This window comes from Chiloscyllium plagiosum, unplaced genomic scaffold (genome assembly GCF_037043375.1).
Source record: "Chiloscyllium plagiosum isolate Xiang-an unplaced genomic scaffold, Cpla_swu_hap1 HiC_scaffold_13, whole genome shotgun sequence".
Classification (NCBI taxonomy): domain Eukaryota; kingdom Metazoa; phylum Chordata; class Chondrichthyes; order Orectolobiformes; family Hemiscylliidae; genus Chiloscyllium; species Chiloscyllium plagiosum.
Genome location: NW_028270151.1, coordinates 63,376,680 through 63,402,089, shown reverse-complemented (window position 1 = coordinate 63,402,089; position 25,410 = coordinate 63,376,680). Strand labels below are relative to the sequence as shown.

Below are 25,410 nucleotides of genomic sequence, written 5' to 3'. Positions count from 1 at the left end.
CAGTTCATCTCAGAACCAGCAAATTTTTTTTTTAAAATGTAAACTGCCTATTTCATCAAAGTTGATAAACTCAGGAGGGGAAAAATGTTGACAAACCTCGGATGTCTTGCTTTTCTCAGAGGTTTGTGAATGCTCTGCTACCTACAATTTCTGACACCACATATATCCTGTATTAATTTAATGAACTCTTAGTGCTGGCCATCTCCTATAGGCTTTCCTTTGGATGCTGAAGGCATCTTATTCCTTTCAGTTGCTGATTTGAATAGATCGATTATGGTGAAACTGGAAAGTTTGGACCCTACTGCACTGTTATTTCCTGATGTCGAACATTTCAATCTTCAAAGGAGCAGTATCACAGATCTAAACACATAGGGATTTAGAGCAAGAATATAAACAGAAATGCCAATAAGATAGTGATTATTTTTTGTCTGTGACCAGCAGTGTGCCACAGGGACTGGTGCTGAGTCACTGCTTTTTGTTGGTGATTTCAATGATTTGGATGTGGACACAGGAGGTATAGTTAGCAAATTTGTGTAGTAGATAGCAAAGGTTACCTTGGTACAGTTGGATGTTGATCAGATGGGCTGACTGACTGAAGAGTGGCAGATGGGGTTTAATTTAAATAAGCGTGAGGTGCTGCATTTTGGAAAGGCAAATCATGGCAGGGCTCATGCACTTAGTGGTAAAGTCATGAGGGGTGTTGCTGAATGAAGAGACCTTGGAGTGCAGGTTCATAGTTCCTTGATAGTGGAGTCTCAGGCAGACAGGATAGTGAAGAAGGCATTTTGTATGCTTGCCCTTATTGGTCAGTGCATTAGAGTATAGAGGCATTCAATTATCCAAATTTCGGATTATCCCGACAAGATTGCAAGGTACCGATGCTTGGCTGAACTGTGTATTCTTGCATTTGATTATTCAAACATTCAATTATCCAAGCAAAATACTTCCCACCTGTGGTGTTTGGATGATCAAGGTTCCTCTGTATAGGAGTTGAGAGGTCGTGTTACGGTTGTACAGGACATTGGTTAAGCCACTTTTGGAATGCAGCGTTCAAAATGGTCTCCCTGCTATAGGAAGGATGTTGTGAAACTTGAAAGGATTCTGTAAAAAAACATACATGCTTTTGCCAGGGTTGGAGGGTCTGGGGAGCAGCTGAATAGACTGGGGCTGTTTTCCCTGGAGTGTTGCAGGCTGAGGGCGACCTTTATTATAGAGGTTTATAAGATCATGAGGGGCATGGGTAAGGGTATGGGAGTCCAAAACTAGAGGTTTAAGGTGAGAAGGGAAAGATTTAAAAGGGACCTAAGATGCAACAATTAATTACATGCAGCAGATGGTGCATGTATGGAATGAGCTGCCAGAGGAAGTGGTGGAGGCTGGTCCAATTACAACATTTAAAAGGCATCTGGAAGTATCCATGAATAGGAAGGGTTTAGAGAGATATGGACAAAACGTTGGCAAATGGGACTAGTTGAATTAGGATATCTGGTCAGCATGAACAAGTTGGACTGAAAGATCTGTTTTCATGCTGTACAACTCCATGACTCTGTGACCTGATCCTTTTTTTTCCATTCACCTGTGGAACATTGGCATTGCTGGCTGAGCCAGCGTTTATTGCTCGTCCCTCATTTGCCTTGGGAGGGTGATGGTAAGCTGCTGCATTCAACTATTGTAGGTAGAGTAAGCTTAGGCTTCCAGGTCACTAGAAAATTAACAGCATCCCATGTTGTAATAAGTACAGCTGCAGATTAATGGAAATGTGACTCATGTCTAGCAGCCATGTGGTTGATTGTTTCTCACCGAGTAAAGTGACAATTATGGTCTTGGATGATATTTATCATGTGCCCACTGCTGAAACTTCTCTCACAACTCTGTGTTGTGTGACTGCAAAAAAAGCATCAAATTGTCATCTCTAACAAGTACATTTAAGTAACGATTCAGCAGATATCTACTTTCCACTGTATTTGGTTGTCTTTCCATGTCTATATGATTTTATATCATAGCAAATTTTAGTATTGTACACATTAGATGAATTTGACAAATTCTAACCAATTACTTTTGTAAGTAAAAGTCGATGCACAACCTCAATTCATCACTGTACCAAATAATCCTCCTTTCACTTGCATTTTTATTCAAATGATTAACCCTAACTATTGCTGACAGTATTTCCTAAAAACAATCCAATCATTCCAGATAAGTGGAATCATTCAATAAATAGTTCTGGCCAAAGTGATAATCTTAAAAAAAATAAAATCTGTTACTGACAAAATATAACGGAAGAAGTCTTTTGTTTTGCTATAAATTTCTGTCTTCAGTTTACTGCAGAAAAGAGGATCTCTCTGCATGAGGGTAACAGCTGACTGACTTATTTTAGACTGCATTGTAATCATTGACCACCAAGTGCAGAAAAGTGGTTGGTGCAATTCTTAATGTGTCTAACCTTCATCATGCCTCTAACCTTCTGCTGCACGCAGAATGAGTTGAATTCACAAAAGCCCGTTGTAGCAATTTATCTGATTCCACTGATGCTCCAGAATATGATAAACCTGAAGCAGTTTAACATTTTTAACCACTCACAATCAATATTTGATCTTATGAAATTAGTCTGGACAGAGCCTTAACTGAAAGATAGTTTAAAATGATCTCCCAAAGAAACAGCAGCCAAGAATATATATTATGCAAAATTATCTTCAAAGACTCGTACAAATTTGGCAAAACGTTTCTTAATTTTGTTTCCCCAAATGCATTTCCATACAATGGTAGTTTGCTGCTAACTACCTGAATATGGCTATTTTATTGGAGTGGTCTTGAGACAGAGATATAGTTCTAGTTTCTGATTTCTTTTTTCAACGTAGTACAGTTTGCCATGTTCCAGTGAGATAACATCTGTTCCATTAATCAAGTTTAGTGTTGTGAGTTCAAGTGTATGTATAAAAGTTATAGATGTGTTAGTTATTTAAAAATGAGATAAGATTTATTAAAGAAAGTTTTTAAAAACTTCCTGTCCTACAGGACAGGTACTTCTTTCTTTTTACCACTGTTTTCTGACCCTTCACATTATAGAATTCTTCAGATGAGACAGCGCAGGAAGATGACAAGCTCATAGTAACAGAGAAAGTAAGTTCCACCCCAAATATTAGAATATTCTAGGTGTATTGTAAATTAGGTTAAGTGGTGAGTTCCGCTACACTGAGCACAGTGTAGATACAAGTATAGGATGACATGTGTGTTCCATGATTTATTTGCTTAATTTAATCAGATGTTTAGTCCTGATTCAGTGCTCCCCGAAATTGAAGTTTACATCAGAGCAGTTTCCCTCAGGACTTAGTTAAGACTATAGACAACTTAGTTCTTTGGTCACTGTTGCCTTATGGGATCAAGTATCTATTAATAATAGGACCAGGCTTGCTTTATCAGTTTTCCACATGGTATTTTAGAGAAGATCGACCAGTATTGAATGTAGGGAACATGTTGTGGTTCTGTTCGCCGAGCTGGGCATTCGTGTTGCAGATGTTTCGTCCCCTGTCTAAGTGACATCCTCAGTGCTTGGGAGCCTCCTGTGAAGCGCTTCTGTGATGTTTCCTCCAGCATTTATAGTGGTTTGTCTCTGCCGCTTCCGGTTGTCAATTCCAGCTGTCCGCTGCAGTGGCCGGTATATTGGGTCCAGGTCGATGTGTTTGTTGATGGAGTTTGTGGATGAGTGCCATGCCTCTAGGAATTCCCTGGCTGTTCTCTGTTTGGCTCTTCTGTAATAGTAGTGTTGTCCCAGTCGAACTCATGTTGCTTGACATCTGCGTGCCGGAGGAAACATCACAGAAGCGCTTCACAGGAGACTCCCAAGCACTGAGAATGTCACCTAGACAGGGGACGAAATGTCTGCAACACAAATTCCCAGCTCGGCGAACAGAACCACAACAACAAGCACACGAGCTACAAATTTTCTCTCAAACTTTGTAGGGAACATAAATGAAAACCTTTGGTCAATAAGTACAATATTTATTGTTGATTCACTAATTTTTAAAGTTATTTTCATTTCTGCCCTGCTGCCTAAAGGCAAAACGTCATACTGCATCAGCTTCACTGGTGGGTTAAACTGCTGAGGCATGTTGTAAAATCTAAGTATTGGTCTTTTTAGTAGAACTAATTGTAATTGCGTAGATTTGAACATTGTTGTGTTATGTCTTTACTAATAACCCTCGTGAAAGCTATCCCAAATATAGGTGGTTCTTCTATAACATGATGATTGTGATCTTGTGCAATCCTGCATGATAGAGAAATAGTGCTTAGTGTTAGCGATGTTACATCCAACACACATTTAAACGTTTGCGCTTTAGAAACCATGTCCCCGATTTATCAATTGTGTTACATCGAATTTACTTCAACAAAATGCACATTATGGCCGAACAAACTACACAATTTTTTTGTTCCTTTAGCTGATTGATGAGTATTCACTAGAATAATGACCGCAAAGCTATCAGTAGTTCACAGTCATTACTCCAATGTAACTGATATCTGCTTCCACAGTTACTGAGAATAATGTGAAAACCCATTGCCAGTGATTCTGTCTTTTGACAGAGAATGTGCTTCCACCCTCTATCCACTGCACTCACTAGGAAATATCATGAATTTGAGAAGTTTCCCGATTACATTGCATATTTTAGCTCTAGCCACTTATCTTTTTTGGGGGTTGGGGTGGGGGGGGGAGGGAGAAAGAGGGTAGCAGGGATGCATCTTATTGAAATGATATGTTAGCTTCATAATTACTGATAACTACATGCACTGGTTTTGAAAAGCTCATTTTATATTTGTAGAATATTAAATTTCATACTAAAGATGTTTATTTTGCTGTTTATCGAAATCCAATCATACATACTTTGCCTCCTGAGAATTACAACTAAAAGTGAAGAATATCAAATGCTTTTAATTTCTTGATTTAGCTGTGTTTGAATAGCTCAGTGTAATTGGCTGGCTACCTGCTCACTTACTGCTGCTGTGTACCATGCTATGCCTTTGACTTGGTGCCAGATTTAAACTGTTGTTGAAAAAGGGGAAAAGCATGCCACAATGTTTGCTGGATCACTAAAGAACCCTTTCTACCAAGGTGAGTAGTGAGCTCCATTGATTTGCATCACCACTCACTGCAGAGGGAATTACAGAATAGGAAAGCAAGTGTCCTCATCAGTGTAATGAAATTTAAAACATACACTGGTTGATGCTTTGTATATCTACTCTAAATGACTGGATATACAGGAATTGTGTTCAAGTTTCGCTGTTTTGAGAGAGTCTCACATCATTACAAAGGATGCATATGGGTAAGGTAAGGCAAGGCTGAATATCTGTGTGGGAGAAAAACGAAGTAGATCATTTCTCCTTTCTGTCCCTGAATTATCAGACAAGCCATTGCACAGATTTTTTTCTTGTTTACCATAAATTTATAGAGTCATAGAGATGTACAGCATGGAGACAGACCTTTCGCTCCAACCTGTCCATGCCGACCAGATATCCCAACCCAATTTAGTCCCACCTGCCAGCCCCCGGCCCATATCCCTCCAAACCCTTCCTATTCATATACCCATCCAAATGCCTCTTAAATGTTGCAATTGTACTGGCCTCCACCACTTCCTCTGGCAGCTCATTCCATACCCGTCCAACCCTCTGTGTGAAAAAGTTGCCCCTTAGGTCTCTCTTATAAATTTCCCCTCTCAGCCTAAACCTATGCCCTCTAGTTCTCGACTCCCCGACCCCAGGGAAAAGACTTTGCCTATTTACCCTATCTATGCCCCTCATAATTTTGTAAACCTCTATAAGGTCACCCCTCAGCCTCTGATGCTCCAGGGAAAACAGCCCCAGCCTGTTCAGACTTTCCCTATTGCTCAAATCCTCCAACCCTGGCAACATCCTTGTAAATCTTTTCTGAACCCTTTCATGTTTCACAACATCTTTCTGATAGGAAGGAGGCCAGAATTGCACGCAATATTCCAACAGTGACCTAACCAATGTGCTATACAGCTGCAACATGACCTCCCAACACCTGTACTCAATACTCTGACCAATAAAAGAAAGCATACCAAACGCCTTCACTATCCTATCTACCTGTGACTCCACTTTCAAGGAGCTATGAACCTGCACTCCAAGGTCTTTTTGTTCAGGAACAATCCTTAGGACCTTACCATTAAGTGTATAAGTCCTGCTAAGATTTGCTTTCCCAAAATGTAGCACCTTGCATTTATCTGAATTAAACTTCATCTGCCGCTTCTCAGCCCATTGGCCCTTCTGGTCAAGATCCTGTTGTAATCTGAGGTAACCCTCTTTGCTGTCCACTACACCTCCAATTTTGGTGTCATCTGCAAACTTACTAACTGTACCTCTTATGCTCGCATCCAAATCATTTATGTAAATAACAAAACATAGAGGACCCAGCACAGTATCTAATGGAACATTGAGGGGCTTTATTGAAAGATAGCTATCAGCAATGTACCTGCCTGCCTGTTCTATCACCCTTAGTATAGTGCAGTAAAATTTACAAGATTTACATTATTTAAGTTTGTTTTAAAATTGAGTATTGCAATAATTTGAAGCTCTCACTTTCCTATAATGCAAATTACATAATATGTTGTGTCTTGGATCAGTCATTTTCCAATTAATTTCCACTGGACTTGGAACAACCTAGTTTAAAACAAATTGAACATTTTTAATAATCCCTTTTGGGTAATGTAACTTCCTAGGTTTCCAAACATGTGAACAATGTTTTAGTCAAGAATTGAGAACTAATCTGATAAATGTGACCATACTCCAGGCTTAGATTTACACTTAAAAGAGTTTGTATGTGATTTTTAAGTTATGGGTTAAAGACAGCAAATCCCGCATTGCACTGCAGTGCTGGCTGAGCTTAGGATAAAGCAGTCTTCGTAATTGCATTTAGAACAGTAATGACATTGTTGCAATGTTCACTGAACTATAAATGTTGAAATTGTACATTTTGAAACTAGTACGATATTCCTAATCTTTTGTTAATTTCTTCTTCTCCCTGATAAATAGTAAGGGATATTGACCTTTATTGTGACATGTACTTTTCTTTTAATCTGCAATGTGCTGTGATATCAGATGGCTTGCCGTCAGATTTTGCTAGCTTTCTTCCTCCACTTTCTCCTCTTTCCCTTTCTCCTCCACTGCTCAACTGACTGGGAGTTTGTTATGCAAAGGTCTGATGACATAAACTTCTGTCTATTTTCTGATATTGTACATTGATATTTCACACAATTACTAAGTTTATATATAGTTATACGGATTCTTTTAAGGTAGTATCTCCCAGAATTGTTTTCTGTCCTTTTGAGTGTAAAGGATTTGGACAAAATTAATGAAGAAATGAAGTGATTTTTTAAAAAAATCAATAGAATCCAATGGTTTTAATTGCATAATTAACCAAGTATTAAACATTTTTTCTGGCTTCAAGTCAGAAGGCAGAGAGTTGGAAGTAAAAGCTAATTGATCCACTTTCTGGCTTGTAGGCTATTCTGTCAGGATCAGAGCAGGTACTACTGTCACAAGTTGTATTAAGTTTTCAAGTGGAACATAAATGACATTTCTAAATTTACAGCTGATGCCAAACTTCTTTTATGGAGGGGAGGGTGGAAAGGAAGGATTGTCAATACTGAGGAGGACTGCAACAAATTCTAAGCTGTTAACTTTCAGGATGGGTGTGTAATTGGCCAATTAGAGCTAATGTATGTAATTGTGAAATAATTTTTTTTGCTAATGTAATATTACATAGAAAATGGGAATGAAAGTTAGGTGGTGGATCAAAGGGAGCTCTAAATTCTAATGCATGAGTCATTAAAAGTGAAAATGCATGTTTACTTTTTCATATTCTTATTTACCCTTTTGTTAGAGGTTATGTCTAGAGGGATGGAATTGAAAGGCAAGTTATTCTGTATTAGTTCAATCCTTGGTCAACATATCTGGATTAAGTTCTGGTTATTGTATTAAAAATAAAGTACAGAGGAGACTGTGTTTTTAAAAAGTTTGAGGATAACACGACCAACATAGGCTTGTTTTTTCTTTATTTCTTTTCAAGAGACAGCCTGAAAGAGTTTTTATTTTGAAAACTATGAAAGATTTTTAGAGAAGGCAGAGCATGATAGTATTTTCATTTTGTGGGAAAGAGCAAAACTGGAGTCTGTCAATATTAGTCACCAAGAACTCAATAGGTAATTCAGAAAGAACATATTTACAGAGAGATTTGTGAGAATGTGGGACATTCTATCTAATATAAACGTATTTAAGGGAAGGCTAGACAAGTGAATGACTATGAAGGGAGCAGAGGTTTATGTCAAGTAGCTAGATGAGAGAAGACGTGCATAAACACTAATGGGCTTGTATGACTGACATTTGTGTTCTATATTCATTGTTGTTTCAAGACAGTGTGGTGAGTGGCTAGAATGGGAGGGCTTGCTAGTTCACAACTATGCACAGGCTGCCCTTGTCTTTCTACCTGGTAGTGTTTGTGGGCATGGAACGTGCTGTGCCAAAGATTTTTGAAGTATTTTTGTAATGAATCTTGTAAGTTGGTACACCCTGCTGCTACCTGATTGTCAGTGACACCACATCCACTTCATCTACCAATCAAGCGGGCTGTTTTGTCCTGGATGCTTGCAAACTTCGTGAGGGTTGTTGGAGCTGCACCCATCCAGGCAAGTGGGAAGTATTCCATCATGTTCCTTGTAGATGATGAACAGGCTTTGTAGAGTCAGGCAGTGAGTTACTCACTGCAGTACTCCGAGCCTCCGATATGCGCTTGTAGCCATTGCATTTTTATGGTGAGTCCATTTGAGTTTCTGGTCAATGGTAACCAGAAGGATGTTGTTAGTGAGGGATTCAGTGATGGCAACACCTTTTAATATCAAGGGACGGTGTTTATAGAGTCATAGAGATATACAGAATGGAAACAGATGACACCAAAATTGGAGGTGTAATGGACAGTGAAGAAGGTTAACTCTGATTACAATATGATCTTGATCAGATGGGCCAATAGGTTAAGGAGTAGCAGATGGAGTTTAATTTAGATAAATGTGAGGTGTTGCATTTTGGGGAAGCAAATCAGAGCAGGACTTATACACTTAATGGTAAGGTCCTAGGGAGTGTTGCTGAAGAGAGAGACTTGAGTGCAGGTTTGCAGTTCCTTGAAAGTAGAGTCGCAGGCAGATAGGATAATGAAGGCAGCATTTGGAATGCTCTCCTTTATTGGTCAGAGCATTGAGCACAGGAGTTGGGAGGTCATGTTGCAGCTATATAGGACTGTGGTTAGGTGCAATTCTGGTATACAGAATGGAAACAGACCCTTCAGTCCAATTCGTCCATGCTGCTCAGATGTCCTAACCAGATGTCCTGCTTTGATTTGCTTCCCCAAAATGCAACACCTCACATTTGCCAGCACTTGGCCCATATCCCTCTAAACCTTTAATATTTATCTACCCATCCAGATCCCTTTTTTAAATGTTGCAATTGTACCAGTCTGCACCACTTCCTCTGGCAGTTCATTCCATACATGCACCAACTCTGTGTGAAAACGTTGGCCCTTAGGTCCCTCTTTTATATCTTTCCCTTCTCGCCTTGAACCTGTACCATCTAGTTCTGGACACCCCCACCCCAGGGAAAAGACCATGTCTGTTTATCCTATCCATGGCCTTGATGATTATATAAACATCTATAAGGTCACTCCTCAACATCTGACACTCCAGGGAAAATAACCCCAGTCTATTCAGCCTATCCTTATAGCTCAAATCCTCTAACCCTGGCAATATGTTTGTAAATCTTTTCTGAAACCTTTCAGGTTTTACAACATCCTTATGAAAGGAAGGAGACCAGAATTGCACCTAACCAATGCACATGATCTCCCAACTCCTGTACTCAATGCTCTGACCAATAAAGGAGAGCATACCAAATGCCGCCTTCACTATCCTATCTGCCTGCGACTCTACTTTCAAGGAACTGCAAACCTGCACTCAAGTCTCTCTCTTCAGCAACACTCCCTAGGACCTTACCATTAAGTGTACAAGTCCTGCTCTGATTTGCTTCCCCAAAATGCGACACCTCACATTTATCTAAATTAAACTCCATCTGCTGCTCCTCTATCTATTGGCCCATCTGATCAAGATCCTATTGTAATCAGAGTTAATCTTCTTCACTGTCCATTACACCCCCAGTTTTGGTGTCATCTGCAAACTTACTAGCTATACCTCTTATGCTCACATCCAAATCAATTATATAAAATAACGAAAAGTAGTGGACCCAGCACCGACCCAGCACTCCACTGGTCAGGCCTCCAGTATGAAAAGCAACTCTCCACCGCCACCCTCTGTCTTCTACCTTCAAACCAGTTCCGTATCGAAATGGCTAGTTCTTCCTGTATTCCATGAGATCTAACCTTGAGGAGTCTTGTCCCATGAGTAATCTTGTTGAACGGTTTACTAAAGTCCATATAGATCATGTCTACAGCTCTACCCTCATCAATCCTTTTAGTTACTTCAAAAAACTCGATCAAGGTTTGAAAGACTTGACACCTCTCCCTCGCATACATACACAAAGCCATGTTGACTACCCCAATCAGTCCTTGCCTTTCCAAATACATGTACATCCTGTCTCTGGATTCCCTCCAACAACTTGCCCACCACCGATGTCAGGGTCACTGGTCTATAGTTCCCTGGCTTGTCCTTACCACCCTTCTTAAACAGTGGCACCATGTTAGCTATCCAGTCTTCTGGCACCTCACCTCTGACTATCAATGATATAAATATTTCTGCAAGAGGCTCAGCAATCACTTCCCTAGCTTCTTTGAGTTCTAGAGTACACCTGATCAGGAGAAAGTGAGGACTGCAGATGCTGGAGATCAGAATAGAATGTGGTGCTGGGAAAGCATAACAGGTCAGGCAGCATCTGAGGAGTAGGATGCTGCCTGACATACTGTGCTTTTCCAGCACCATACTGTCCACTACACCTGATCAGGTCCTGGGGAGTTGTCCACTTTTGAGTTTCAAGTCATCCAGCAGCTATGTAATATGGACATTTTTCAAGATGTCACCATCTATTTCCCCATATTCTATTTCTCCCATGTCCTTCTCCACAGTAAACTCTGATGCAAAATACTCGTTTAGTGCCTCCTCTATCTCCTGCGGTTCCACACATAGGCTGCCTGAGGGGCCCTATTCTCTCTAGTTACCCTTTTGTCCTTAATATATTTGTAAAAACTCTTTGGATTCTTCTTAACTCTATTTGCCAAAGCTATCTCATGTCCCCTTTTTGCCCTCATGATTTCCCTCTAAAGTATAGAGTTCCTACTGCCTTTATACTCTTAAGGATTCATTCAATTTATCTTGTCTATACCTGACATATGCTTCCTCCTTGTTCTTGTCCAAATCTTCAATTTCTCCAGTCATCCACCATTCCCTACACCTACCAGCCTTTCCTTTCATCCTAACACGAATATACAGCCTCTGGACTCTCATTATCTCAGTTTTTGAAGGCTTCCTGTTTTTCAGCCGTCACTTTACCTGCGAACATTTGCCTCCAATCAGCTTTTGAAAGTTCTTTCCTTATACTTTCAAAATTAGCCTTCCTCCAATTTAGAACTTCAACTATTAGATCTTGTCTATCCTTTGCATCACTCTTTTAAATGAGTAAAATTGTGGTCACTAGCCCCAAAGTTCTCCCCCACTGACACCTCAGTCACCTGCCCTGCCTTATTTTCCAAGTGGCGGTCACGTTTTGTACCTTCTCTAGTACATACTGAATCAGAAAATTTTCTTGTACATGCTTAACAGATTCCTCTCCAACCAAGCCCTGAACACTATGGTAGTCCTAGTCTATGTTCAAAAGTTAAAATCCCCCACTATAACCACCCTATTATTCTTACATATATACAAAGTCTCCTTGCCAATTTGTTTCTCAATTTCCTGTTGACAATTAGGGCGGGTTTATAAGACAATCCCAATAAGGTGATCATTCCTTTCTTATTTCTCAGTTCCACCATGTATTTCCAGGAATATCCTCCCTTAGTACAGCAGTAATACTATTCCTTACCAAAAACACCATTCTCCCTCCTATCTTGCCCCCCCCCCCCCCCCCCCCCGCTTTCTATCCTTCCTCTAGATTCTCTCTTTTTGGAGATGGTCATTGCCTGGCATTTGTATAGCTTGAATATTATGTCATTTGTTAGCGCAAGCTGGACATTGCCCAGGTCTGGCTGAATTTGAACATGGAGACAGCTCTAGTACCTAAGTAATCACAAATAGTGCTGAACATTGCAATCATTGGTGCACATCACCACCTCTGACCATATGATATTCTGAGCAATAACATTTTTGATATTTCTTAGTTTCAGTATTAATGCGTGTATTGCAAATTTTCCTGGCATACAATTTATTCTATACAATGCTCAGCCCACTTAATAGAAATATTTTTGCATAATAATTTTAATTTGCACTGTACTGTGTCGCAGATTAATGTATCGTACAACAGTAAGATTCAGGTTTATACCCAGTATGAAAAGTTCTGGTTTCTTTTTAAACCAACTGTAGTGCAGTTCTAAAAGTTGTGGTGATAGACTGCTCGCTCTTGGTTTTAATTCTGTTTATTTGACCACCGTTTGACCACCGTTTGACCAGAGAATGAGCCCTAAGTCATCAATTTGACTCCATAAAGAAAGCGAAACAAGGTGTTTGTAAAGCCTGTTGACTAATCCACTGATGTAAGAGCAATTCTTTATCATCAACTTAAACTACCACAGCAGATGCTTAATTCTCAAACTTCAAATTTTGCTGTTTTTTAGTATATCTGTCGTCAGTCTCTGGTGGTGATCCATTAATTACATGATTAGAAGATCCTGAAGTGCTTCACAACCAATTAGTTTGTTTTCAAGTGCAGTCGCTGTTTGGCTAATATAACAGCCATTTTTGTTTTGTTTTGCACTGCACAGGACAATTTCCTCAAAACAATAATGTAGCAAGAGATGACTGACCAGTTTCTCTCTCGGAGACCTTTGAGGAATCTATAACTTTTGAATGGTTTCATTGAGTCCTGTGTGTCAACTTAATCCAACAGAATGGACTAAAGCATTAGTGATTCCTCCTCCAGAAAAAAAGTGTTTTTGAAAGTGTAGCAATTACTCCTTACTGCTTGGAAGTGTTGGCTGAGATTACATGTTCATGCCTTGCTTTAAGGGTTTATAAGATTGTGGTGCAGTTTTTTATTAATGTACTTAAAACAGTTTGAGTTTGAAATCTTCACACTTAGAAAGTTTCATAAAGTGAAATAACTTAATCAAGAAGTGCAAAAGAGTTGTTGACACTAAAGAGGAAAACTGACATCTATGAAAGTATTGATAAGGGCCGAATTAGAATCTGTAGTTTCAAGAAAATAGTGGTTCATCCACTAAAAGAAAAGTTAAAGTTTCTTACTAGGAATTAATCAAAAAAGCTATTGATGGATCCTATACTCTGAGTGCAAGCTAGGTTAGAACTGGACAGTATTTCATTGAAATGTTTGTTTAAATGTTCACTGGGTCTCCCTATCTCTGGCCCAGTGCTTATTAAAAGTACAGAAAACATTTAAACATTTCATGTGGAAATGGATTTGACTGGATCTTGTGTCTTGTGATGGATGGTTTTTGTGTTTTTAGACTTTATCATGGCATTCAAAGACTCAATGTGCCTATGAACCAAAATGGGCTTGCCATAAAACTACAGAAAAATATTCTTTTTTAAACCAAATTTCTAAACCTAGTCTATCCCTTGATCAAAGTTTAGAATTCAGACTAAATTGGCTTGTGTTGCCAATGTTTGCTTAATTCAACCCTGACATGTCTGCTGGTTTTAAACAGAATAAAGATAGAATTACAGAGCTTGCATGTGCATATGTGCAGGCTAGTGTAAATTAAAGCTTGTGGTTGGAAAGTTTGTGTTCTTAGTCATTTTCAATATATTGCACTGTTATCTGTAATTTACAATGTCCAGAAAAATGGATGGACACTGGAACACTTTTTTTCAGATATGGTTTCTTCATGCTTTTGCACCTGTGGTGAAAAACCATTTTTTAAAAATTAGGCAACCTGAAGATTTTTTAAAAATCTTTGTTCATGGTATGTGCACTTGATGGCTAGGCCAGAATTTCTAATTGACTAGAGTAAAGGGAAGAGTCAGCAATATTGCTATGGGTGTGGAGTGATGTTTAGGCAAAAGCAGAGAAGGATAGCTCCTTTTCTACCTTGAAAGAATTTGAATGGAACAGCTGGTTTATTTATGACATTTGTCATGGTTTTATTTTCTGACCAGATTTTTATCACATTTGAATTTCACTCTTTGCTATGGTGGAATTCAAACCCATGTCCCTAAAGGTCTGGAGTTCTAGATTACCAGCTCAATGGCATTACCACTTTGTCACTATCTCCTTATACCAAGTCTATTGTTAGGCAATTATTGAGCTCATCCCGATGAACATAAACATTTTTACCATTTTTTGTCTCTCAAAGTAACCTTATGAATTCCGTCTTTGGACCAGGGTGTTATCCATTACAAACATTTCTTATTTTAGAAATTTCATGAGTAAATTAATCAATCTCCAAAGACTATCTCAAAGCTTTCAATCTGTTTCTAGCATAAAAGATGCATCATTAAATATGGCGTGTGTGTGCTTGGAAATCATCAGTTTAAAGTGTAACATTAAGATGGATTTGGAGAAAATTATTACCATGTTATGCTTGAGGTTTTTGTAAAGGATTTAATATAAATACTGCCAACTATTATCTGAAATTATGGAAACTGCGAACTAAAAAATCTCCTATACAATCTATGTCTTCATGGAAAATTGCAAAAGATGCTGAGGATTAGCCCTTCGAGTGCCTGCCCAATATATTATTTTAAATTTTAAATTTGTTTTAAATTTGTTTTAAAAGAGTCCTGTTCTTTACTTCATGAGTACCTGCCCATTATTTTATACCTTATTCTTCAGATGTTCATCCCACAAATGTGGCTTTATATTCCATCAGTAAATGTAACTGTGTTAACTGTCAATTTATGTCAGCTATTTCCCATGCGCAGAGGATAATATAGATTGTACTGTATGTCCGTCTTTTTACAATATGTCCACCAAAGCTATCCTGAAGTGATGCTACCAAAAATGTTATATAATAGCATAAAGTATTATGCATCCTGAATCTTTATCATCTTGTGTTAAGAATTGAAATATGTTAATTACTTCAGAAGAGTCTCTGAATCTTGAGGAACGTAAACACTTGGCATATATTTTTATCTTTAAAATGTACCTTAAAGCTGCAACACCTATTTCTGAAGATATTGAAAGAAATTCTATAGAATGTCACTAATGTACAACTGAATAGGAAACCATCTTGTCACAAAGTTAGTCCTTTTTTTTCCCTAAAAGCTGTTCCTTGGCTCAGGGATACTATGCCCTTGATTTTTTCAGAGGGGGCATAAACTGGGTCGGGCTCCGATCAGTCTGGTTTGTACAGAGATGAAAAGGTTTTTGAGAGGCCTTTTGTTAATATGTAAACAGATGAGACTTTAGGCCAAAGTGGTCATGTTTTAGAAGTGACCTGTATAAAGAAAGTGGAGTGGTCAGCACTCTTGCGAGCTGAGCTGAGCTGAGCAGTTAAGTTCAGTTTTGAACCGGTGAGGAGTTCAATGGGTAGCTATGTGGAAACTCTCTCTTTTCTGCCCTTCAACTCCTACCTATAAGCGTGTGTTTGATTTATACTGGGTTTTAAAGGGAGTTTGCTTATTGGAACTGTTGTGCATATTTGGAAAAACATAATTAAGTCTAGTTGGATTGGCTGAGTTCTGTAGGGGTTCTTTACAGAATGAAACAAGAAGAACAGAATAATTTTGTGAACTTAGTAGTCAACCAGCTAACTCAATCTGGGTAATTTTCACAGTACGCTTAGCGAAACAAATTGCAAAGTTATGGTCTGAGTTGCCTGCTTAATGTTTTGATTGGTCTGGCTTAGTCCATAACAATCTGCAAAAAGAATTTAGTTTAGAAATTGTTTGGTTGTCTTAACGTATGTTTCTGACAAGTAGGAGGCTGGGAGAATGCAGCAAGCCAGGCAACATCAGAAGGTGGCAAATTCTGTTTTGGGTGTAGCTCTTCAGGACACTGGGTGGGTGTAAATGGAGCTGCAGATAAAGGGGTTGGGGAGGGGGCAGGGTGGTGAAGTGGAGACAGGTAGAGGGTACAACCTGGTTGGTCAATGGGAGGGATGAATTGGGTAGGTGGCTGAGAGGAGGGGAGAGCTGGGCAGGGAGTCGAGAAATGGGAAGGGAGGTTAATTTGAAATTGGAATGCCAATCTCCAGATGGACGTTTACTATAAAATCAAAGACTCTCAACTACCTGTACTACACCTCCTCCCACCCAGAATCCTCCAAGAACTCCATCCCGTTCACCCAACTCCTCCGCCTCTGCTGCATCTGCTCAGATTAGGAGACATTCCACTCCCAAGCATCCCAGATGTCTGGAGACTGTCGCCAGAGATGGAAACAGAAAGGTCAAGAAAGGGGAAGGAGATGTGCACACATCCCAGATGTTCACCTATTTCGAACAACATGCTTTCCAGACACCCCTCCACCGCCCCACCTTTATTCTGCATTCTACTGCTCTAAACCCCACACACCCCAAACACAATAAAGAAAGAGTCCTCCTTGTCCTCACTTACCACATCCAGTCTCCTCATCCAACACATCATCCTTAAACACTTCTCCCAACCCCAACTAGACCCCACCAGCAAGAACATCTTGCCCTCCCCATCCCTCTCTGCTGCTTTCAAGGGCCATTCCCTTCGACAGTCCCTGGTTTGCACCACTCTTCTCCCACTCCCCCTTGCTCCCCCCACCACGCCACCCCCTCACCTCCATCCATGGCCCCAACCAGTCTTTCCAGGTAAGACAAGGGTTCCCCTACCTCTCCTGCAACCTAATTTACAGTATCTGGTGCTCCTGATCTTGTCGTCGCTACATTGGAGAGACCAAACGTAAACTAAAAGAACGTGTCGCTGAACATTTTGACTAGGCCAGCAGGGGTTGACCGGACCTCCCAGTCACCACCCATTTTGATTTCCCTTCTCACTTCCTATCTGACGTGGCCATCCTTGCAAACTGCAAATTGGAGGAACCGCACATCATCTCCTTGGGCAGCCTACAGCCCAGAGGACTCACGATTGAGTTCTCCAATCTCTCATAACCTCCCTTTCCTTCCCCTAACTCTCTTCCCAGCCTTTCCCTCTCCCTTCCATTCCTCTCAGCCACCTACTGGATTCATCTCTCCCATCGACCAACCAGGCTGTACCCTCCAACTGTCCCCACCTCTCCCTTTATCTGCAGCTTCCCTTTCACCCACTGCCAGTCCTGAAGAAGGGTAACACCCAAAACGCTGTGTTCTCCCAGCCTCCTTGCCTACCTTGATATGTTGTCGCATGAAAACAACATTCTGCAATTCTGGTAAAATAGCCTTATGTTTGCATATATTGCTGTATGAAGAATGAGTCTTGACTTTTATAATTAGTGATTGAAGCAACAAGGAAAACTAAAAACAGACTGAAGGAGGAAACTTTTACAGTACATTTTTAAAGATATGAAGTGGAATTCTTTGGTTGTAAAATATTTAAACTTTTTCAACACTGGAGGGCAGTGTTGATATTCCATTTGATGTGAGCACACTAATTTTGGACCAGTTCCTGCTGTTGAACATTACTGGGTGAATGCATGGAAATCATAGAATCATTTCAGCACAGGAGAAGGCCATTCATTTATTATGTGCACACTGACTCCCCTCAGGAATAATTGGTGTACTGTTACCCTACCACTCTGACTCCACAACATTGTACTTTCCTTCTTTACTAAATACTCAGGGTGTTTGAAATGTCAAAAAAAAAGCACAGGAAGCCAGTGCCCATTGTTCCTGCACCAGCTGAGAAACCTGCTATACAGCCTCATTCCATCTTCCATCACCTGGTCCATAACCTTAAGAGATTGCAGGGCTTCAGCTGCATATCTGGAGACTTTTCTGTCTCTGCTACCGTGCAAGGTCATGAGTTCCATACACTACAACCATCATCTGTGTGCAGAAAATAGAACGTCCCTCTGTTCCCCTCTAATCTTTCTACCACTTTAAGTCGATGCCTCTTTGCCCCTGCTCCCACATAAAGGAAATAGGTCCTTCCCAACATCTCTATTTGTGAGCTGCAATTTTTTAGTCTTAGCAACATTCTTGCAAATCTAACTTTTCTGTAATGAGGTGACCAGAACTGAATATGTTGCTTGAGTTGAGGTGTAAACAGTTACTTAAGAAGATCCAGCTTAACCTCCTTGCTCTTTTATCCTGTGTCTTGGCCAATAAAGGAAAGCTTTTCATTTGTCACCTTAACCATATTATTGAAATGTCCAGTTACTTTGTGTTTTGTGGACATAGCACTTCAAGGTCCCTCACTTTTCTACATCTCTAAAACTCCCTTGCTAACATTCATATGGAGAACATAGGTTGCACCATCTTAATCAATTGTCCTTGTTATTAGCAAACAAAAAGTTAGTCTGACACAGTCTATCTTAAGTCCGTGATAATATTCTTTGCCTCTATCAGCCCATGTTCTTTTGAATTTTTTTCTTCTACTCTCATAGTTCACAATATTTTCACATTTTGTACCACATGTAAATTTCAAAATTGTGCCCTGCACAGCTATCTCTAAGCCATTAATGTAGAAAGAGTGGCCAGAAATCCTACTATACACTCAAACTGGAAGAAACAGCTATTCACCAATTTTTTTTTTGTCATTCATTCAAATTTGTTTCCTTCCTGTGAGTATAACTTCTGATTTCATGGGCTTGAACTTCGCTGACAAGCCTGTCATGTTGAATTTTTTCAAATGTCTTTTAGAAGTCAAATCCCTAACATCAGTTACTGTATTACTTTGATGAAAATCTCAAAATCATTGAGCACAATTCTCAAACAAATCACATGCTGGTTTTCCTTCAGTTAGTCAACATTAGTCCAAGTGGCTATTAATTTTGTCCCACTTGTTTTTTTAAAAGTTTTCCCACTATCAAAATTAAAATGACTGGCCTAAAGTTACTTGGTTTGTTCCAACACTCTTTTTTGAGTAAGGCTATTAAACTTGCAATTCACTAATCCTTCAAATCGTTTCCATTATTTAAGAAAGATTAGAAAATGATGACCAGTGTATCTGCATTTTCCACGTTTACTTCCCTCAGTGTCCTTGGATGCAGCTCATTCAGCTCTGGTGGCAGGGAGCAAGTAGCAGACTGGATGGCAATCTGGTTACAAAACATGACAAGGTTAATATTAGTTATTCAGACAACCAAAATGTTATAAGTGGTGTTTCAATAAGGATAGATATTGAGGCCATTGTTGTAGACCATTTAAACAGAGTCATTGAAATGTAGAGCATGGAAACAGACCCTTCTGCCCAACTCATCCATGGTGACCAGATATCCTCAATTAATCTAGTCTCATTTGCCAGCATTTGGTCCATATCCCTCTAAACCCTTTCTATTCATAAACCCATCCAGATGCCTTTTAAATGTTATAATTGTACCAGCCTCCACCACTTCCTCTGGCAGCTCATTCCATAGATACACCACCCTCTGCATGAAAAAAGTTGCCCCTTTGATCACTTTTAAATGTTTGCTCTCTCACCTTAAACTTATGATTTCTAACTTCGGACTCCCCTACCTTGAGAAAAGACCTTCTTTATTTACCCTATCCATGCCACTGATGATTTTCTAAACCCGACGCTCCAGAGAAAACAGCCCCAGCCTATTCAGCCTTTCCCTATATCTCAAGCCTCCAACCTTTGCAACATCCTTGTAAATCTTTTCTGAACCCTCGCAAGTTTCACAACATCCATCTTGTAGGAGGGAGACCAGAATTGCATGTAATATTCAAAAAGTGTGCGAACCAATGCCCTGTCCAGCTGCAACTTGACCTCCAAACTACTATACTCAATGCACTGATCAATAAAGGCAAGCATACCAAATGCCACCCTCCCTATTGTATCTACTGGCAACTCCACTTTCAAGGAAGTTTGAACCTGCACTTCAAGGTCATTTTGTTCAGCTACACTCAATAAAGCAAAAGGGACTCTGGAATTGGAAATACACCAAATTGTGTGTGCACTGGAGATTGAATTTAATGCAGGGAAAGATGACAAAATACAGGAAGGCACTAATAATTTCACAGAATGGGCATGTAATTAATGAAGAACATAGATATTGCTGTGTGTTGGGCGATAAAGTTTGATAGGAAGAATCAGAAAATTGCATGTGCCTTAGAAAATAAATGCTTAAATGAGTTGAAGATCTAGAAGACTGCAGTGAGCAGATGCAGAAGCCAATAAAAATGGAACTTAAGATCACAAAAACCAGTTCATTTTTCAAGGAATAGAACTGAATAACCGAGAAGTTGTATTTAACCTGTTTAAAATCCTGGTTAGATAAAATTTGGAGTACTGAGATTAGCTGTCTCCATGTACAGCAGAAAGTACTAAACGAATTTTCAAGAATGATATCAGAATTAAGGTTTTATGATACAGAAAAAAAGAGCCGTCTGGGGATTTTATTTGGAAAAGAGAAGATTTGGGCTGCGGGTCAACATGGCTAAAAAGTGTATGATCAGGAAGAGGTAGAGAGGTCCCCACATTTTGGGTGGCAAGAGATGTAAGATGGTCATTAACAAATCAATAGGCAATTTGGGATCAACTTCTATAACCAGGAATTAGTTGGAATATGGAACCCATTACTACAAGGAGTAAGGTGAGATGATTGATATGCATTTCAGGGAGGCCCAAAGAACTGGAAGAACATATTGATGGGTTAGATGAATTTGGCCCGCAAGAGGCTTCTGTGGGATATGAATGGTAGTACAGACCATGTGAGCTGAATGGCCTATTTCTATGCTTTAAATAGTATGTAGCTGTAAATTTATCTGTAAATCCTTTTATCTATTTGCAGCATTGCTGCTTTAAAATGGTCTACTAATTTATTTTTTCCTTCTTGCCCATACCAGTTAATACTTGGAAATTACAAGTGGCTCACCTATGATGAGGTCTATCGTCGTGTTACACATTTTGGTAGTGGATTGGCTATGTTGGGCCAACGACCAAAAGCCAACATAGCCATCTTCTGTGAAACAAGAGCTGAATGGATGATAGCTGCCCAATCCTGTTTCATGTATAACTTCCCTCGTGAGTAAAATGTTTTAATATCTCTCTACCCAAATGCCAATTTACTTGCATCAGCAATATATATTTTATCAACTTAATCATTTGAAGAATCCTGATACTTTTGACTCTCCTTAATGAATACCTTGTTAATGATTGAGGTAGCAGATTAAATTGAAGACTAGGAAGTCATGCACTTTTAAGCCCTGATTCCTGCTAAATATTAAGAAAGAGTGAGGACCTCAGATGCTGGAGATCAGAGTAGAGAGTGTGTTGCTGGAAAAAGCACAACAGGTCAGGCAACATTCGAGGAGTAGAAGAATTCCTGGTGAAGGGTTTATGCCTGAAACATCGATTCTCCTTCTCAAATGCTGCTTGACCTGCTGTGCTTTTCCAACACCACACTCTCAACCCTACTAAATGTTGCCCAGTAACCTGTGGGTAGAAAGTGGAAGGTATCAAGTAAAAATAAGGTTACTCTGACACATAGGGATCTGGGCCAAGTGCTGCTTCAACTTGACAAAATGCCAATTTCAGTAAGTGTGACTTTTGGCACCATTTCGACTCTACTATGATATAAATTACTGCTTTCTGGAGTGGAGAATGTACAAAAAAATGTACATTAAGTGAATGAAATGTACTGTTCAGTGTAGTTTTATTAGAAGTTTTAAATAAGAGCAGTTCAATTATTTCAGTGTTTGATATTTTTAAATATCTAATGTGTACTATAACTTCACTGTTTGTCTGAATCAAGTCTGCTTTGGGCTGACTTCATTTGTAATTAATTGTATCCTTATTTGTAGTGCTGTCACTCACACTTGTGATGTGTAAGTGCTTTATTTGTTGTAGCAATGCATTTCTGAGAATTATTTATTGTATATGTTGCTCCCGATGCGGTCTCCTCTACATTGGGGAGACTAGGCGCCTCCTAGCAGAGCGCTTTAGGGAACATCTCCGAGACACCCGCACCAATCAACCACACCGCCCCGTGGCCCAACATTTCAACTCCCCCTCCCACTCTGCCGAGGACATGGAGGTCCTGGGCCTCCTTCACTGCCGCTCCCTCACCACCAGACGCCTGGAGGAAGAACATCTCATCTTCCGCCTCGGAACACTTCAACCCCAGGATATCAATGTGGACTTCAACAGCTTCCTCATTTCCCCTTCCCCCACCTCATCCTAGTTTCAAACTTCCAGCTCAGCACTGTCCCCATGACTTGTCCGGACTTGTCCGACCTGCCTAGCTCCTTTTCCACCTATCCACTCCACCTTCTCCTCCCTGACCTATCACCTTCATCTCCTCCCCCACTGACCTATTGTACTCTATGCTACTCTCTCCCCACCTCCACCCTCCCCTAGCTTATCTCTCCACGCTTCAGGCTCACTGCCTTTATTCCTGATGAAGGGCTTTTGCCCGAAACGTCGATTTTGCTGCTCATTGGATGCTGCCTGAACTGCTGTGCTCTTCCAGCACCACTGATCCAGAATCCATTTCTGAGAATATGTATAGGGTATAAGCAGGCAGGGAAAGAGTTAAGTTCTGCGTTTTGTGAAACAAGAGGTTCACCTGAGCATGACTTAGATCAGATAAGAACTTACAATTAACAATGGGGTGCTGCAGACAAGGTGGAAAAGCATTTATCATGTAGAGCCGTTTTACAAGATGGGGTACAGCATTCAGTATGTGAGGTCAGTTTAACAAGGTGAAAAGTATTCATTGTGAAGCCATTATGTAAAAGCAGATGGCTTAATCTTTACTATTGACATTCACTCATTGTAACAGTCACCCAATGAACATGTATGTTGCCTTATCTGGATGCTCTTCCCTGTAAAATGACTCTATAATTTATTGAGAAACTGCTGTTCCAGAGGCGACCATGAACTCATGTCCCCGTGCACATGGATGATTATTCTCTCTCCCTCCAGGACCTGGAATAAAGATGAAGGATGTAAAACTACACTGTGTTTCTGAGCATTTTGCTTCAACTGAAGTGGGGTGGGGGGGGAAAGCAGGATTTCAGCAGAATGGCACTTCAACCAAGAAGTGATGTTGTATGTGGTAGCCAGGATATGGTATTGCCAGTATTGAACTGGGGTGGACAAAGTTAAAAATCACATAACACCAGGTTATAGTCTAACGGGTGTATTTGAAAGCACAAGCTTTTGGAGTGCTGCTCTTTCATCAGGTAGCTAGTGGCAAAGGAGCAGTTCTCGAAAAGCTTGTACTTTCAAATAAACCTGTTGGAGCACAACCTAGTATTATGTGATTTTTAACGTTAAATATGGTGTCAATGATGAATTAATAATGAATTCAGAGTGGTGCGTGTATGGAATGAGCTGCCAGAGGAAGTGGTGGAAGCTGGGACAATTACAGCATTTAAATGGCGTCTGGATAGGTATGTGAATAGGAAGTTTTGAGAGAGATATGGGTCGATGTCTGTTTCCGTGCTGTACATTTCTATGACTCCTACTTTTAAATATTGGAAAACTGCATCATTTAAACCTTATTTCTTCTATTCTGTGAACTTGAATATTTGCAGATGATGTGCTGAGCATTAAGCAGCTGCTACTTGTGAGAGTTTTTGGTAAGCTCTGCAGTATAAGCTCTGTATATAATTATGGTATGCGGTAGCAAAAATGTATTTAGGGAACTAAGTGCTAAAATTTAATATTTTGTGCAAGTGGAAGCTTCCTACTATATGTTCATTTAAGCTACAGTTTATATTAATATTTTGAATTTGATTTTGAACTTTAATATTCCAGAAGAAACTGTAAACTAGCTAGTTAACTGTCTCTGGACAGTTTCAGCTAAGTGTCCATAAACTGAAAATGCAAGCTGTCTTGGTACTTCTCCTAGGATGAGAGTCCTAGCTCACTAAGCCAGTAGATTGTGCTTGCTGATACACCGAGAAATCAAGAAATTTTGAGTGCTTTGTAAACTAGAATGCTATTTTTAATTTATTTTACTTGTATCTCCAGGAACTGATACATCTATATTCCCAAGCTAGGTCATTTAACTTGTTTAGTTGTTTCTAATTAAATGAAATAACAAAGTAAATATCAAATTAGGTTAGATGGATATGTTAGAGAATCTTGTGTCAGAGTGGATACCATTCTCACCGATGATCCACGCTTCCAGTCAAGCTCCAGTCCAGGACTTGATGGCTGAAGCAGGTACATTCATCAACTTAAATCTTTCCAATATACACAAATAGGGGTAAGAGCAGGAGAGATTCCTGGTCAGTCTTGTGATGGAAGTAAATTAGAGTTTCGACTGTCAACGTTCATAGTTAGGTAAAAATAATGACTGCAGATGCTGGAAACCAGATTCTGGATTAGTGGTGCTGGAAGAGCACAGCAGTTTAGTTTTCGGCTGTGACGTGCGTCTCTGTTTGACTATAAGAAATAGGAGCAGAATTAGGCCGTTCAACCCATGGAGTCTGCTCTGCCATTCAACCATGGCTGATGTTTCTCAACCCCATTCTCCTGTCTTCTCCCTGTAGCACTTGATCATCTTATCAGTCAAGAATCTTATCTATCTTTGTAAAAAATATGCTCAGTGGCGTAAAAAATATGCTTTGTAAAAAATATGCCCTTTGTAAAAAATATGCTCAGTGGCGTAAAAAATATGCTTTGTAAAAAATATGCCCTTTGTAAAAAAATATGCCCTCTGCGGCAAAGAGTTCATCTGCAAACGTGGCAACAATCCTTTCAGTTGCTTGGTCCAGATTGTTAGTGTATAATATGAATACTTGTGGTTCCAACACTGATCCCTGAAGAACTCTACTAGTCACTAGCTGCCATCCTGAAAAAAGACCCCTTTTATTCCTGCTCTGCCTTCTGTCAGACAGCCAGTCCTCTATTCATGTCAGTACATACCCTAACACTGTGGGCTCTGCTCTTATTTGGCAGCCTCCTGTGTTTGGACAGTCCAAAACAGTCAGATCCACTGGCTCTTCTTTGACTAATTTGCTTGCTACCTCAGAGTTTGAACAGATTTGCCAGGCACGCCCTCCTCCTGATGAAGCCATGCTGACTCCCCCATTTCACCATGCACTCCGCAATATCATCTTTAATAATGGGCTCTAAAATCTTACCAACAACCAAGGGCAGGATAATCAGCCTATAATTTCTTGCCTTCTGCCTTCCTCCCTTCTTAAACAGGTGTGATAC

The 25,410-nt window shown here is 39.9% G+C and overlaps 1 protein-coding gene across 2 annotated transcripts in view; it reads left to right on the top strand.

Moving 5' to 3' along the window:
* The window catches only part of acsl3a (acyl-CoA synthetase long chain family member 3a), a 130,081-nt gene that overhangs the window by 45,822 nt on the left and 58,849 nt on the right, over nucleotides 1-25,410 (top strand). Inside the window, exons 3-4 of one of the 2 annotated variants that reach the window (XM_043702058.2) lie at nucleotides 3,064-3,117; nucleotides 21,084-21,261. In XM_043702058.2, the coding sequence (XP_043557993.1) occupies nucleotides 3,064-3,117; nucleotides 21,084-21,261 (232 nt within the window). The remainder of the gene's footprint in view (nucleotides 1-3,063; nucleotides 3,118-21,083; nucleotides 21,262-25,410) is intronic. The other variant, XM_043702059.2, reaches the window with a different exon arrangement.